Source organism: Staurois parvus, unplaced genomic scaffold, assembly GCF_062004578.1.
Source record: "Staurois parvus isolate SC_StPar_1 unplaced genomic scaffold, SC_StPar_1.0 ptg000432l, whole genome shotgun sequence".
NCBI lineage: Eukaryota > Metazoa > Chordata > Amphibia > Anura > Ranidae > Staurois > Staurois parvus.
The window spans coordinates 14564957-14578559 of record NW_028318228.1 but is presented as its reverse complement, the minus strand read 5'-3'; the positions used below and the strand labels follow the sequence as shown (position 1 = coordinate 14578559).

Here is a 13603-nt window from a genome sequence, read left to right as displayed (position 1 = left end):
CTATGTCATCTCTGTGGTCTGAGAAACCAGAAGCGAAGTGCATTTCACCGCTTCTAAACAAACCCTTAGCGGTGTGAAAAAAGCATTGCATCATAACGATCTTGGTATGATTCGAAGCTTTGAAGGGCAGAGATGAGATGTGGGGTCTAACAGACCCCAGATCTCTCAGTAAAGAGGACCTGTCATTGCCTGTTGCTATCACAGGAGATATTTGGCTAAATCCTGCCGCCTCAACCTCCGGAACATTTCCAAAATCTGCCCCTTCCTGACCAATGACACCACAAAACAACTTATCCACGCCTTGGTTATATCCCGCCTCGATAACTGCATCTCCCTCCTCATTGGTCTACCGTTACACAGGTTATCCCCCCTTCAGTCTATTATGAATGCTGCTGCTAGACTCACACACCTTACCAACCGATCAGCAACTGCTGCCCCTCTCTGCCAATCCCTCCACTGGCTTCCAATAACCCAACGTATAAAATTCAAAATACTAACCACAGCTTACAAAGTCATCCACAACACTGCCCCTAGCTACATCACCGACCTCATCCACAGAAATCAGCCAAATCGCCCACTCCGCTCCTCCCATGATATCCTCCTCTCTAGCTCCCTCATCACCTCCTCCCACGCTCGCCTCCAGGACTTCTCCAGAGCCTCTCCCATCCTCTGGAACTCCCTACCACAGTATGTCCGGTCAGCCCCCACCCTGTCTGCCTTTAAGCGATCTTTGAAAACTCACTTCTTCAGGGAAGCCTACCCCACCTCCACCTAAGAACTGTACTTGAACCACCTCCACCAGATCATCCCCGCAGCTATCACCTTTTGTATCACTTCCCCCTTCCATTAGATTGTAAGCTCCACGAGCCGGGCCCTCCTATTCCTTCTGTACTGAAATGTATTGTAATTTACTGTCTCGCTTATATTGTAAAGCGCTGAGCAAATCCTGTATAATAATAATAAGATTAATATTTTCTGTGATAACAATAAAAGTGATAAAAAAATAATTAAAGGTACAGTGTATAAAAAAAATTAAGGCGCTCCTCCCCCCCCCCCCCCCATGCTTGCATCGGATTGAGGGCAGAAATTCTAGCGCCAGACCTCCACCTCCTGTATTACTCTCATGTGGTCACCTGTAGAGGCTTTTACAGCGTCGTCTATGGATAATAAAATGTATGCAGCTTGACATGTTTGGTATCTATTTACTCGGCTTGACATCATCTTTTATATTCTACTGAACAATTAAGTATGATATTTTGTTTTTTGCGCATTAAACCATTAAATTGTATTTTTCCCCCCCAAAAAAACGCTGTGAAAGTACCGTATCACACAAAAAATTACAAAACCCCCCATTTTATTCTCTAGGGTCTCTGCTTATAAAACATACAATGCTCGGGGTTTGTATAAGTAGTTCAGCAGCAAAACAAGTAGAAGTGTCAGAATAGGCCTTGTTGCATGGAGTTTGTTTTTTTGGGGGGTTGGTGGCACTTTAACAATTGAAATAATTTAAACAGGAAATCAACAAGTGAAGTGACACCCAGTGTCCCCCCCCGTGTCCCTGTCAGTGAGGGGCCCATGGATGACTCATAGGGGGGGTCGGTACACGCTGTCTCTCACTCCGCTGTCTTCAGACACAACAAATCCCCCCCGCCGGCCCCGCCCCTCCTCGCTCCTGGGCCCCTCCCACCTCTCCGCATCCAGACCGGAGCCGGCTCTGCCTCACAACCGGCGCTGATTGGCGGAGCTCGGCTGTCACGTGTCCACAAACTGCAATCTGGAACTGCTGTGAGCTCTGCCCGAAACCTTCTCCGGAGAGCCGGGGCCACAGTCCGCACCATGCCGGGGGCCACAGTCCGCACCATGCCGGGGGCCACGCTTCTCAGCGCTCTGCTCACTCTCTGCCTGCTTCTGGGGGCCCGGGGTGAGTGCATGGATCGGGACTGGAGGGGGTACTGTCACCTACTACTACGGGACCTGTGTGATCTCTGAGAGGGACTGGCAGAGGGGACTGGAGGGGAGGGCCGGGACACAGTGGTTCTGGAGGGACATTGAGGGACGGCTGACAATGGTTCTGGAGGGACATTGAGGGACGGCTGACAATGGTTCTGGTGGGACATTGAGGGAGGGGTGACAATGGTTCTGGAGGGACATTGAAGGAGGGGTGACAATGGTTCTGGAGGGACATTGAGGGAGGGGTGACAATGGTTCTGGTGGGACATTGAAGGAGGGGTGACAATGGTTCTGGAGGGACATTGAGGGAGGGGTGACAATGGTTCTGGTGGGACATTGAGGGAGGGGTGACAATGGTTCTGGAGGGACATTGAGGGACGGGTGACAATGGTTCTGGTGGGACATTGAGGGACGGCTGACAATGGTTCTGGAGGGACATTGAGGGACAGGTGACAATGGTTCTGGAGGGACATTGAGGGACAGGTGACAATGGTTCTGGTGGGACATTGAAGGAGGGGTGACAATGGTTCTGGAGGGACATTGAAGGAGGGGTGACAATGGTTCTGAAGGGACATTGAAGGAGGGGTGACAATGGTTCTGGTGGGACATTGAAGGAGGGGTGACAATGGTTCTGGTGGGACATTGAAGGAGGGGTGACAATGGTTCTGGAGGTACATTGAGGGACGGGTGACAATGGTTCTGGAGGGACATTGAGGGACGGCTGACAATGGTTCTGGAGGGACATTGAAGGACGGCTGACAATGGTTCTGGTGGGACATTGAGGGAGGGGTGACAATGGTTCTGGAGGGACATTGAAGGAGGGGTGACAATGGTTCTGGAGGGACATTGAGGGACAGGTGACAATGGTTCTGGTGGGACATTGAAGGAGGGGTGACAATGGTTCTGGAGGGACATTGAGGGAGGGGTGACAATGGTTCTGGAGGGACATTGAGGGACGGGTGACAATGGTTCTGGTGGGACATTGAGGGACGGCTGACAATGGTTCTGGAGGGACATTGAGGGACAGGTGACAATGGTTCTGGAGGGACATTGAGGGACAGGTGACAATGGTTCTGGTGGGACATTGAAGGAGGGGTGACAATGGTTCTGGAGGGACATTGAAGGAGGGGTGACAATGGTTCTGAAGGGACATTGAAGGAGGGGTGACAATGGTTCTGGTGGGACATTGAAGGAGGGGTGACAATGGTTCTGGTGGGACATTGAAGGAGGGGTGACAATGGTTCTGGAGGTACATTGAGGGACAGGTGACAATGGTTCTGGAGGGACATTGAAGGAGGGGTGACAATGGTTCTGGTGGGACATTGAGGGACGGCTGACTGGTTCTGGTGGGACATTGAGGGACGGCTGACAATGGTTCTGGTGGGACATTGAGGGACGGCTGACAATGGTTCTGGGGGGACATTGAGGGACGGCTGACAATGGTTCTGGGGTGACATTGAGGGACGGCTGACAATGGTTCTGGAGGGACATTGAGGGACGGGTGACAATGGTTCTGAAGGTACATTGAAGGAGGGGTGACAATGGTTCTGGTGGGACATTGAGGGACGGCTGACAATGGTTCTGGTGGGACATTGAGGGACGGCTGACAATGGTTTTGGAGGGACGGCTGACAATGATTCTGGGGGGACATTGAGGGACGGCTGACAATGGTTCTGGGGGGACATTGAGGGACGGCTGACAATGGTTCTGGAGGGACGACAATGGTTCTGGAGGGACATTGAAGGAGGGGTGATATTGGTTCTGGAGGGACATTGAGGGATGGGAGACAATGGTTCTGGTGGGACATTGAGGGAAAGGAGACCATGGTCCTGGTGGGACATTGAGGGACACATAATATGACGGCTGTGATGGGACAATGAAGGACAGGTTGCCGTATCTCTGGTGGCACATTGAGGGGGGGGTTCTGGTAATGTCCTGGCTCGCCATGCTCCTAGATATAGCAGTGCTGTATTCTGTTCTCTGATAATGGAATATTATATCACTTTAGTGTTGGTTATCTGTCTTCTCTTTGTATTGTTTACTCATTTTATAGTCCTGATATGCAAGTGTTGGCCAATCTTGTGAGTCATGATATAAGGGACACTCCTTGGGAATTCAGTATACAGTAATACCTCGGTATAAGAATTTAATTCGTTCTGCAGGACTTTTCTTATAGTGAAAAATTCTTAAACCGAAACGCCGTTTCCCATAGGAATGCATTGAAAACCAATTAATCTGTGCCAGAGATCAGAAAAAAGTAAACACTAATAAATACTGCATGAGTTAATTTATCAAGTCATGCGGCATTTTAGTAGTGACAACCATGTGTTCATATTTCAGCTGTCGGCGGGGTTCCCCACTGACAGCTGAATGTAAAAGAATTGCCGGCAATTTAAAAAATAATTTAAAAAACTGCATGGGGTCCCCCTTCTTATCCATACCAAGCCCTTCGTGTCTGGTATGGATTTTGAGGGGAACTCCCACGCCAAAATTTAAAACAAAGTGGCGTGGGGTCCTCAACCAAAATCCATACCAGACCCTTTTCAGAGCATGGCCGGTCAGGAAAGGGGGGGGGAACAATGTTTCTTTTTAGTTTCTTAAAAGAAACATTTCTGTTAACTTTGGGGAAAGTGACAGCTAATTCTGTGAGCTATAGTGAAGAAAAAAAAAAAAGAGCCAGCAATTGCATTTAAAAATCAGCACTGACATACACTTCGTATTGCAAAAAAAATTCATACACAATTTGTAAACCGAGGCATTATTTTCAGTGGATTTTCATTTGTAAACCGAAAATTGCTTTAACCGAGGCGTTCCTAAACCGAGATATTACTGTATTTAGAGGGTCTGGAGAAGTGCACACTGAAAGGTGAAGACATATGGGACGGCGTTTATTCCATGACCGATACAAATGTTGCTTTTTGTGAATAATGTAATGATTGTGGAAGGAGGTGCTGTACTTTGTAGCATGTTAGTGGAGGACGTTACCCGGCTGGTTCATTACCTGCCAAGTATCTGATCTTATTTCAAAGGATTCAGAATCATTTAATCATTTAGGATTACTGAAGGAGAGAGGAGGACAATGGGGCTCCCAGGTTCTGCTGATAAGTATCTGTGTTTACATGTTGTATTCTTCTCAATAGAACCTGAAAAGTCACATTGTCCTCCTTTTCTACCTTTGGTGTTTATATTGAATGATTAGGGATCAGCTGGTCATCTTTTTTTGTTTCAGCCATCAAAGCCGGTAGAATGTCAAAATAATATTCTTAGGAAAATTTGTGCGAAAATTCCCAGAATATGAGAATATTATTAGAAGATAAAGTTTTTGTTTGCTTTTAAAGTATAACTAAAGGCAACACTTTTTTTAAATTTGGTTTTGGATGGAATGAAGAGGGAATAGAACACCTGTCACTAGGGTTGTTGGTTCGAATCCCAACCATGGCACCACCTGCCTGGAGTTTGCATGTTCTCCCTGTGCCTGTGTGGGTTTCCTCCGGGTACTCTGGTTTCCTCCCACACTCCAAAGACATGCTGGTAGGTTAATTGGATCCTTTCTAAATTGTCCCCAGTATGTGTATGTATGAATGTAAGTTAGGGACCTTAGATTGTACACCCCTTGAGCGTTAGGGACTGATGTGAATGTACAATATATATGTAAAGCGCTGTGTAAATTGACGGCGCTATATAAGTACCTGAATAAAAATAAAATTAAAAAAAATCTAGAATTTTGGGTTGTCCCCAGAACAGGAATAGATGGGAAATCTTCCAATGTGGACACTAGTTTTGATGACAGCTAGGGGTTTCCTCACTTTGGCAGGGACAGGAAGTGAAGGGAAATCTCCCCAATTGGACACAGAAAAAAACCCAAAGGGTTCTAACCCTCCCTTATTCCCTTCAAACTGGAAAAAAATAAGTTTTGCCTATGACTGGTAAATGTGTTTCTTAAAAGTCAGCAGCTACAGTATTTGTAGCTGCTGACTTTGATTTTTCTTCTTTTTTTTTTTTTTTTGACTAAGGGCTCATGTACACGGGGCGTTTGGAAAACTCTTCTGAACGATGGAAACTGACTGAGGGAAAACGTAGGTTAAAAAAACTGAGTTTGCATACCGTGTTTATGCACCTTTTTGTGTTTAGAATTATTTTTTAAAAGATTACCTCAGGAGACCTTCCCAAATGCCCAGAATGCACTGAAAAACAGTAAAAAATTAACTATTTTCAGACATTTTGAGAGGAATAGAGAGAGAGCAGAAGCAGAGAGAGCAGTATGTGTTGAGATGACCTGTCTTTTCTGGTTGTATTCACTATGAGCATCATGAGCATAATGCGGCACGTTCTACTATTTTTTTCCTTCACGCGAAACCTGGAACTGACTGTGCTGGTGTACCGGGTCCATTTGAATACATGGAAAACGCTTTTCATGCATTTCTGATGATAAAAAAAGGCTCCGGACAGCATCTGGACATGGAACAGTTAAAAAACGCTTCTAAACGCAAACGCTTCTAAACGCTGTTAACCGCATTTACAAGCGTTTGAAACGCCAATAAAATCTACTCCTGAACGCAAGTTTGGTGCATCCAAAAAAATCCCTGTAAACTCAACTGCCTGTAAATGACGATGTGTACACGGACACATAGGAAAACATTAGGGGGAGTTCAGGGGCTGCAGAAAAAACCACTGAACAGATCCTGCAGTGTACATGAGCCCTAAAGATCCTCTTTAACTACTTGAGTTCAAGCAGGTTTTACCCCCCTTCATGACCAGGGCATTTTTGCTATTCAACACTGTGCTACTTTAACTGGCAATTGCACAGTTATGCAACCCTGTACCCAAATGACATTTTTCAATCTTTTTCACACAAATAGGGCTTTCTTTTGGTGGTCTTTGATTTGTTTTTTATTAAATGAAAAATGACCGAAAATGCTGAATAACAAGATATTTTCTACCTTTCTGTTATAAAACATATCCAATTAAAAATCTAATTTGTTCTTACATTTAGGCCAAAATGTATTCTGCTAAATTACTTTGGTAAAAAAAAATTCCAATAAGTGTGTATTGATTGGTTTGTGAGAACATTACAGCGTCTACAAACTATGGTGTGTATATATACTGTTTTTTTGTGTTTTTTTTTTTTTTTTTATACTACTGATGGCAGTAATCAGTGACTTATAGTGGGACTGTGATAGTGCTTCGGGCAATCTGGCGGCAGCTGACACTAACTGGGAGGTACACCAACTGACATGACATCAATAGTGACACTAATACAGTGATCAGTGCTAATACTATACACAGTCACTGTACTATTATTATTATACAGTATTTATATAGCGCCAAAAAGTTTGCTCAGCGCTGTACATTATAGTGGGGGACAGTACATGAGACAATACAGTAACAATATAATACACGAGGGGTTCGAGGGCCCTGCTCCTTGGAGCTTACAGTCTAGGAGGGAGGGGATAGTGGTACAGGAAGAAATGGCTGTGGGGGATGGAGTGGTAGAAGATCGGCTGTTAGGTGAGGGTGGGGTAGGCTTCCCTGAAGAGATGGGTTTTCAGGGTGCGCCTAAAGGTGAGGAGGGTAGGTGACAGTCTGATGGATTGGGGTAGTGAGTTCCAGAGGATGGGGGAAGACCTGGAGAAGTCCTGGAGTCTGGCATGGGAGAAGGAGACCAGGGAACTGGAGAGTAGGAGGTCTTGTGAGGAGCGAAGAGTACGTGTTGGGTGGGTACTAATGACATTGACTGGGAATAGTTTAAACTCCTGGCGCCGACCGAACGCAAATGTGCGGGCTCCCAGTGTCTGGGCCTAGACGCTGAGCGGCCGCACATTTGCGGGCTATAAAAATAAAAACATATGTGCATAGAGCGTGCGCCCTGCGCCCATCCAGCACACATTTTCGGTACTCACGGAAAGGTCCCGATCTCCTCTTTCGATCAGGACCTTTCCCGATCACGTGACCACCGTGACGGCGTATCACGGCGGTCGCATGACCCTAAACCCCGCCCCCGGCTTCTGAAACCCTTAAAGGGCCGGGAGGCGCCGGCGCCAAGGAGTTAACATCTAGGGACAATCAAATGGTTAACTGTGTGCCTACTGATGTGTAATGCTGCTTTTACTAGTACTGTAGATGCGTCTGTTTTTTCTCCCTGTATTACTCTCATTCTGTGTTCAGAGCCCTGTGTTGTTTGTAAACACAGGGCTCTATGCTGTCATCTGGTCAGCAGGTCTCAACCATAAATCATTGGCTGCCAAACTTGTGCTGTAGCAAATCACAGCACAGATGGGGCGGGAGGGTGCATATCTGTGTGCCTATACCTGGAAGAGCTGGATCATGTACATGCACTCGATCCACCCCAGCTGCAGCCTCTGCCCTCTGTAAATATACTGCGGTCAGTCCGCAAGCGGGTAAGGACTAGAAGAGAAATGAGACCAATTGTCCGGACATGTACAGTTCTCGCCTTCATTTATTTCATAATTTGTGTGTAAAGTGTTTCTTTCCCGTAATCCAAAAGAAAGTGACGATTTCACGACACCATAACGATTATTTTTCCTTAGTTTCTGTTATTTTTGACAATGAGAACTGAAAATCCCACTTATTATGGCACATAACGCGAGTTGTAACTTGGTGCATTGAGTGTTTATATTCCAGTTCACCGAGTTATTACAGACGTCAGAGTTTCCATAACAATTGTTGTTTTCAGCTCTCATTGTCCTTCATTGTGGAAATGAACAGTCGTGGAAAATCGTCATTCTAGTTCAGTGAATATCAGTTTCTGCAGACGAGTCGGGACAGCATGGCAGGGTGTGCGGCCAGTTCTCTGCCACAGCTGAGGCTATTCCAGGAGTCAGGCGGTGACTGGCTGAGTTACGTGACTCGTCTGGCACAGATTGGGGAGATGTGGTGTATTCCTTTAACTATTCAAGTTCTCATCTGATGTCTGCTTCTCTGAAAAGAGCAAAATCACCCCCCCACCAGTAGCATATTACTCAGTTGCAGTGTGCTGATGTATGAGACCCTTGACCCCCCTTGACTTCAGTGCAGAAACGCCCCCCCCGTTGACTTTAGTGCAGAAAGGCCCCCCCGTTGACTTTAGTGCAGAAAGGCCCCCCCGTTGACTTTAGTGCAGAAAGGCCCCCCCGTTGACTTTAGTGCAGAAAGGCCCCCCCGTTGACTTTAGTGCAGAAAGGCCCCCCCGTTGACTTTAGTGCAGAAAGGCCCCCCCGTTGACTTTAGTGCAGAAAGGCCCCCCGTTGACTTTAGTGCAGAAAGGCCCCCCCGTTGACTTTAGTGCAGAAAGGCCCCCCCGTTGACTTTAGTGCAGAAAGGCCCCCCGTTGACTTTAGTGCAGAAAGGCCCCCCGTTGACTTTAGTGCAGAAAGGCCCCCCCGTTGACTTTAGTGCAGAAAGGCCCCCCCGTTGACTTTAGTGCAGAAAGGCCCCCCGTTGACTTTAGTGCAGAAAGGCAGAAAGGCCCCCCCGTTGACTTTAGTGCAGAAATGCCCCCCCCCGTTGACTTTAGTGCAGAAATGCCCCCCCCCATTGACTTTAGTGCAGAAATGCCCCCCCCCATTGACTTTAGTGCAGAAATGCCCCCCCCCATTGACTTTAGTGCAGAAATGCCCCCCCCCATTGACTTTAGTGCAGAAATGCCCCCCCCCATTGACTTTAGTGCAGAAATGCCCCCCCCCCCTCATTGACTTTAGTGTAGAAATGCCCCCCCATTGACTTTAGTGCAGAAATGCCCCCCCATTGACTTTAGTGCAGAAATGCCCCCCCCATTGACTTTAGTGCAGAAATGCCCCCCCCATTGACTTTAGTGCAGAAATGCCCCCCCCATTGACTTTAGTGCAGAAATGCCCTCTCCCATTGACTTTAGTGCAGAAAGGCCCTCTCCCATTGACTTTAGTGCAGAAAGGCCCTCCCCCATTGACTTTAGTGCAGAAATGCCCCCCCCCCATTGACTTTAGTGTAGAAATGCTCCCCCCCCCCTTTGACTTCAGTGCAAAAACACCAAGATCATTGGGCTGCTGTTTCTCCTCCCCCAGCTCTTATGCAACTGAGCACAGAGGGTATGTGATCACCTATAAAAGGGTGAGGGAAGGTATTTATCATTCTATATCTGTACACAAATATTTCCCCTTTTATTTCTATTTTAAACTGAATGGTTGTTTTACCAGGTGAAGGTTTACATATACTGTACGTTCCAGCCCAACCCAAGCTGGCAATATATTGCAGCCTATCAGTTATTAGATGTGGTGGCTGCATTAGTGTTCTTTTTTTGTCCCCGTTTTCACCTGGTAATCTGGCCAGTAACACACCTCCTGTATTAGAGCGCCCCCACTCTGGATGCAGGAACACCTTTGGGCAGAAGCATTGTCAGTCTGGGGGGAGGGGAGTGTTAGATGTACTAGCAGATTTACATACAATAAAACATGAAAGACAAACTCCGCCTAACATTTTATAATCCGTTACGGCAAACAGTTTTTTTTTTTTTACTTTTGGGATAAGATATATATATATATATAATATAAAATCCGCACCCCTGTCAGGGGTTAATTTGTCTCAACCTTCTAATTGCTACATTTGCAGGACAGGTTGTTCTTTTGAAAAAGAACAGACTTACCAGGTGATCACCAGGGGAAAGTAAAGGAAATAAAGCCTAAAAAAGAAAACTAATACAGCCATCATATCTAAGAATTGGTGATCTGCAATATAATAAATGTTTGGTTTGGGGTTTTAAGCCTTCCCATCCTTCAGCACTTGGATGCAGCTATTAGCTGATCCATCCTTTTGTGTCGCAATGTCTGTATGACCCTTTAGAGTCGCCCCGTCCCGAACATAGGCAGTTTACACTGAGTGCAGTATGGAATAAAGCATTCACATTCCTGTCTCCCTTTATATTGTAAAGCGCTGAGCAAACTGTTGGCGCTATATAAATCCTGTATTATAATAATAATAATAATAATCCTCAGCTGAAGTTGTATACCAGTGCTGCCTCATCAGTGCCCGTCAGTGCAGCCTATCAGTGCAGCCTCATCAACGCACATCGGTGAAGGAGAAAATTTACCTGTTTGCTAAATTTTATAATAGAAACAAAAATGTTTTTTTTCTTTCACATTTTTTGCTTTTTTTTGTTTGTATAGTGCAAAAAACAAAACTCCAGTGCTGATTAAATACCACCAAAAGAAAGCTCTATTTGTGTGAAAAAATGATAAAAATTTCATATGGATACAGTGTTGCATGACCGCTCAATTGTCATTCAAAGTGTGAGACTGCTGAAAGCTGGCCTGGGCAGGAGGGTGTGAAAGTGCCCGGTAGGCAAGTAGTTAAAGCCCAAAAACAAAATACAAAATAAGCACAAGGGATATTTATTTGCAAAATTTTATAAGAAAAACACTTTTTTTTCAAAATTTTTGGTCTTTTTCATTTATATAGCAAAAAAAAAATAAAAATCCCCGTGGTGAATAAATACCACCAAAATAAAGTTTTATCTGTCTCAAAAAAATGCAAAAAAATTCATATGGGTACAGTGTTGCATGACATTGAGGCTAGGTTCACATCTGTGAGGGTGGTGCCGCTGCGGATCCGCATGAAAATCCGTGCAGCTGCACAGAGAAATGCGGACCTGCGGGCGGGTGCCATTCGTTCTAATAGCACGCCGCCCGCACTGGAAACTGCAACTGTACTGGGAACCGAGGTCCCCGTGCTGGCTGTGTCGTCGGAAGAATTGTAGGGACTTCTTCCCTACGAGGCATGGGAATCCATTCCTGCGTAAACCGCGGCCCACACAGCCGCATATATGTGAACCGGGACAAAATGCAGCGGAACGCATGAAAAATGCATAAATGTACCGGAGCACATCAAAAACATGCATGCAGAAACACATCCAGAACACAGAAATTGGTATGAACCGGTTCTTAACCACCTCCTGTCCGGCCCATGTGTATAAATGGCCGGACGGTGGCAGTGCAGGGTCGGGTGGCCATTTATAAACGGCATCCCTGCCCCTTCCTTGTTTGCGCTCCCTGAGAGAGCGCAGCACCGCGATCCGGTGCCCGCTGTGTCCTGCGGACAAAGTGGAACACCGATCGTCGTACGAGGTGCGAGGTCCCGATCATGTGATCACTGATTGGAAAAAAAAATGTAAAAAAAAAAGTTTAAAAATTATAATTTTTGGTTATAAACTAATTTGGGTTATTTTTTTTTTTTTTTTTTTACTAAAAAGATAACTGAATACATTTTGGCTAAGATTTATGATGAAATATTATTTATTTGCATAATTTTATAAGAAAACCACTTTTTTTCAAACTTTTTGGACTTTTTCATTTACATAGCAAAAAAAAATAAACATCCCAGGGGTGAATAAATACACTTTTCTTTTCAAAATGTTTGGACTACTTTATTTTTATAGCAAAAAATTGCCAGTGGTGAATAAATACCACCAAAATAAAGCTTTACCTGTCTCACAAAGATGCTAAAAAATTCATATGGGTGCAGTGTTGCATGACCGCGCAATTGTCATTCAAAGTGTGATAGCGCTGAAAGCTGAAAATTGGCCTGGACAGGAAGGTGAAAGTGTCCGGACAGGAAGTGGTTAAACCAGTAAAACATTTGGATTGTAACAATTTCATTTCCAGAGTCGGCACAAGTGACATTTCTACATTGTGCAATTTTCTTGTTCAATTTCCTTTAGATTTGTAAACTATATAGTGCAAGGGCCCGCCTGACTGCATACAAATTAGGTGTGCAGTGAGTTGACCTTATATTCCCCCTGCCCCCGCCCCCGCGCCCGTGCCCCCTCCACTGACTTCACCATAAATATCGTTAACACAACCATCAGTCCCTCCCCTCATGCCAGGGTACTAGGTGTAGTCCTAGACTCCCATCTGCCCTTTCACCCCCAAATCCAATCACTGTCCAAATCATGTAGACTTCACCTCCGCAACATCTTTAAGATACGCCCGTTCCTAACCCCAGAAACTGCTAAGCAACTTATTCCCTCCCTTGTTATATCCCGCCTTGACTATTGGAACTCCCTCCTCATTGGCCGACCTCATCGCAGGCTATCCCCTCTTCAGTCTATCATGAATGCTGCTGCCAGACTCATCCATCTTACTAACCGTTCGGTATCTGCCACCCCTCTCTGCCAATCCCTCCACTGGCTTCCACTCAGTGTCCTCCACCCCTCTCTGCCAATGCCTCCACTCAGTGTCCTCCACCCCTCTCTGCCAATCCCTCCACTGGCCTCCACTCAGTGTCCTCCACCCCTCTCTGCTAATCCCTCCACTGACCTCCACTCAGTGTCCTCCACCCCTCTCTGCCAATCCCTCCACTGGCCTCCACTCAGTGTCCTCCACCCCTCTCTGCCAATCCCTCCACTGGCCTCCACTCAGTGTCCTCCACCCCTCTCTGCCAATCCCTCCACTGGCCTCCACGCAGTGTCCTCCACCCCTCTCTGCCGATCCCTCCACTGGCCTCCACTCAATGTCCTCCACCCCTCTCTGCCGATCCCTCCACTGGCCTCCACTCAATGTCCTCCACCCCTCTCTGCCGATCCCTCCACTGGCCTCCACTCAGTGTCCTCCACCCCTCTCTGCCAATCCCTCCGCTGGCCTCCACTCAGTGTCCACCACCCCTCTCTGCCAATCCCTCCGCTGGC

General features: G+C 46.3%; 1 protein-coding gene across 2 annotated transcripts in view; it reads left to right on the top strand.

The window, feature by feature from the left end:
- The first annotated feature begins 1715 nt into the window (after positions 1 to 1715).
- Positions 1716 to 13603, top strand: part of MFGE8 (milk fat globule EGF and factor V/VIII domain containing) — a 148900-nt gene continuing 137012 nt past the window's right edge. Inside the window, exon 1 of one of the 2 annotated variants that reach the window (XM_089687672.1) lies at positions 1716 to 1921. In XM_089687672.1, the coding sequence (XP_089543798.1) occupies positions 1837 to 1921 (85 nt within the window). In that variant the 5' untranslated portion in view covers positions 1716 to 1836. The remainder of the gene's footprint in view (positions 1922 to 13603) is intronic. The other variant, XM_089687673.1, reaches the window with a different exon arrangement.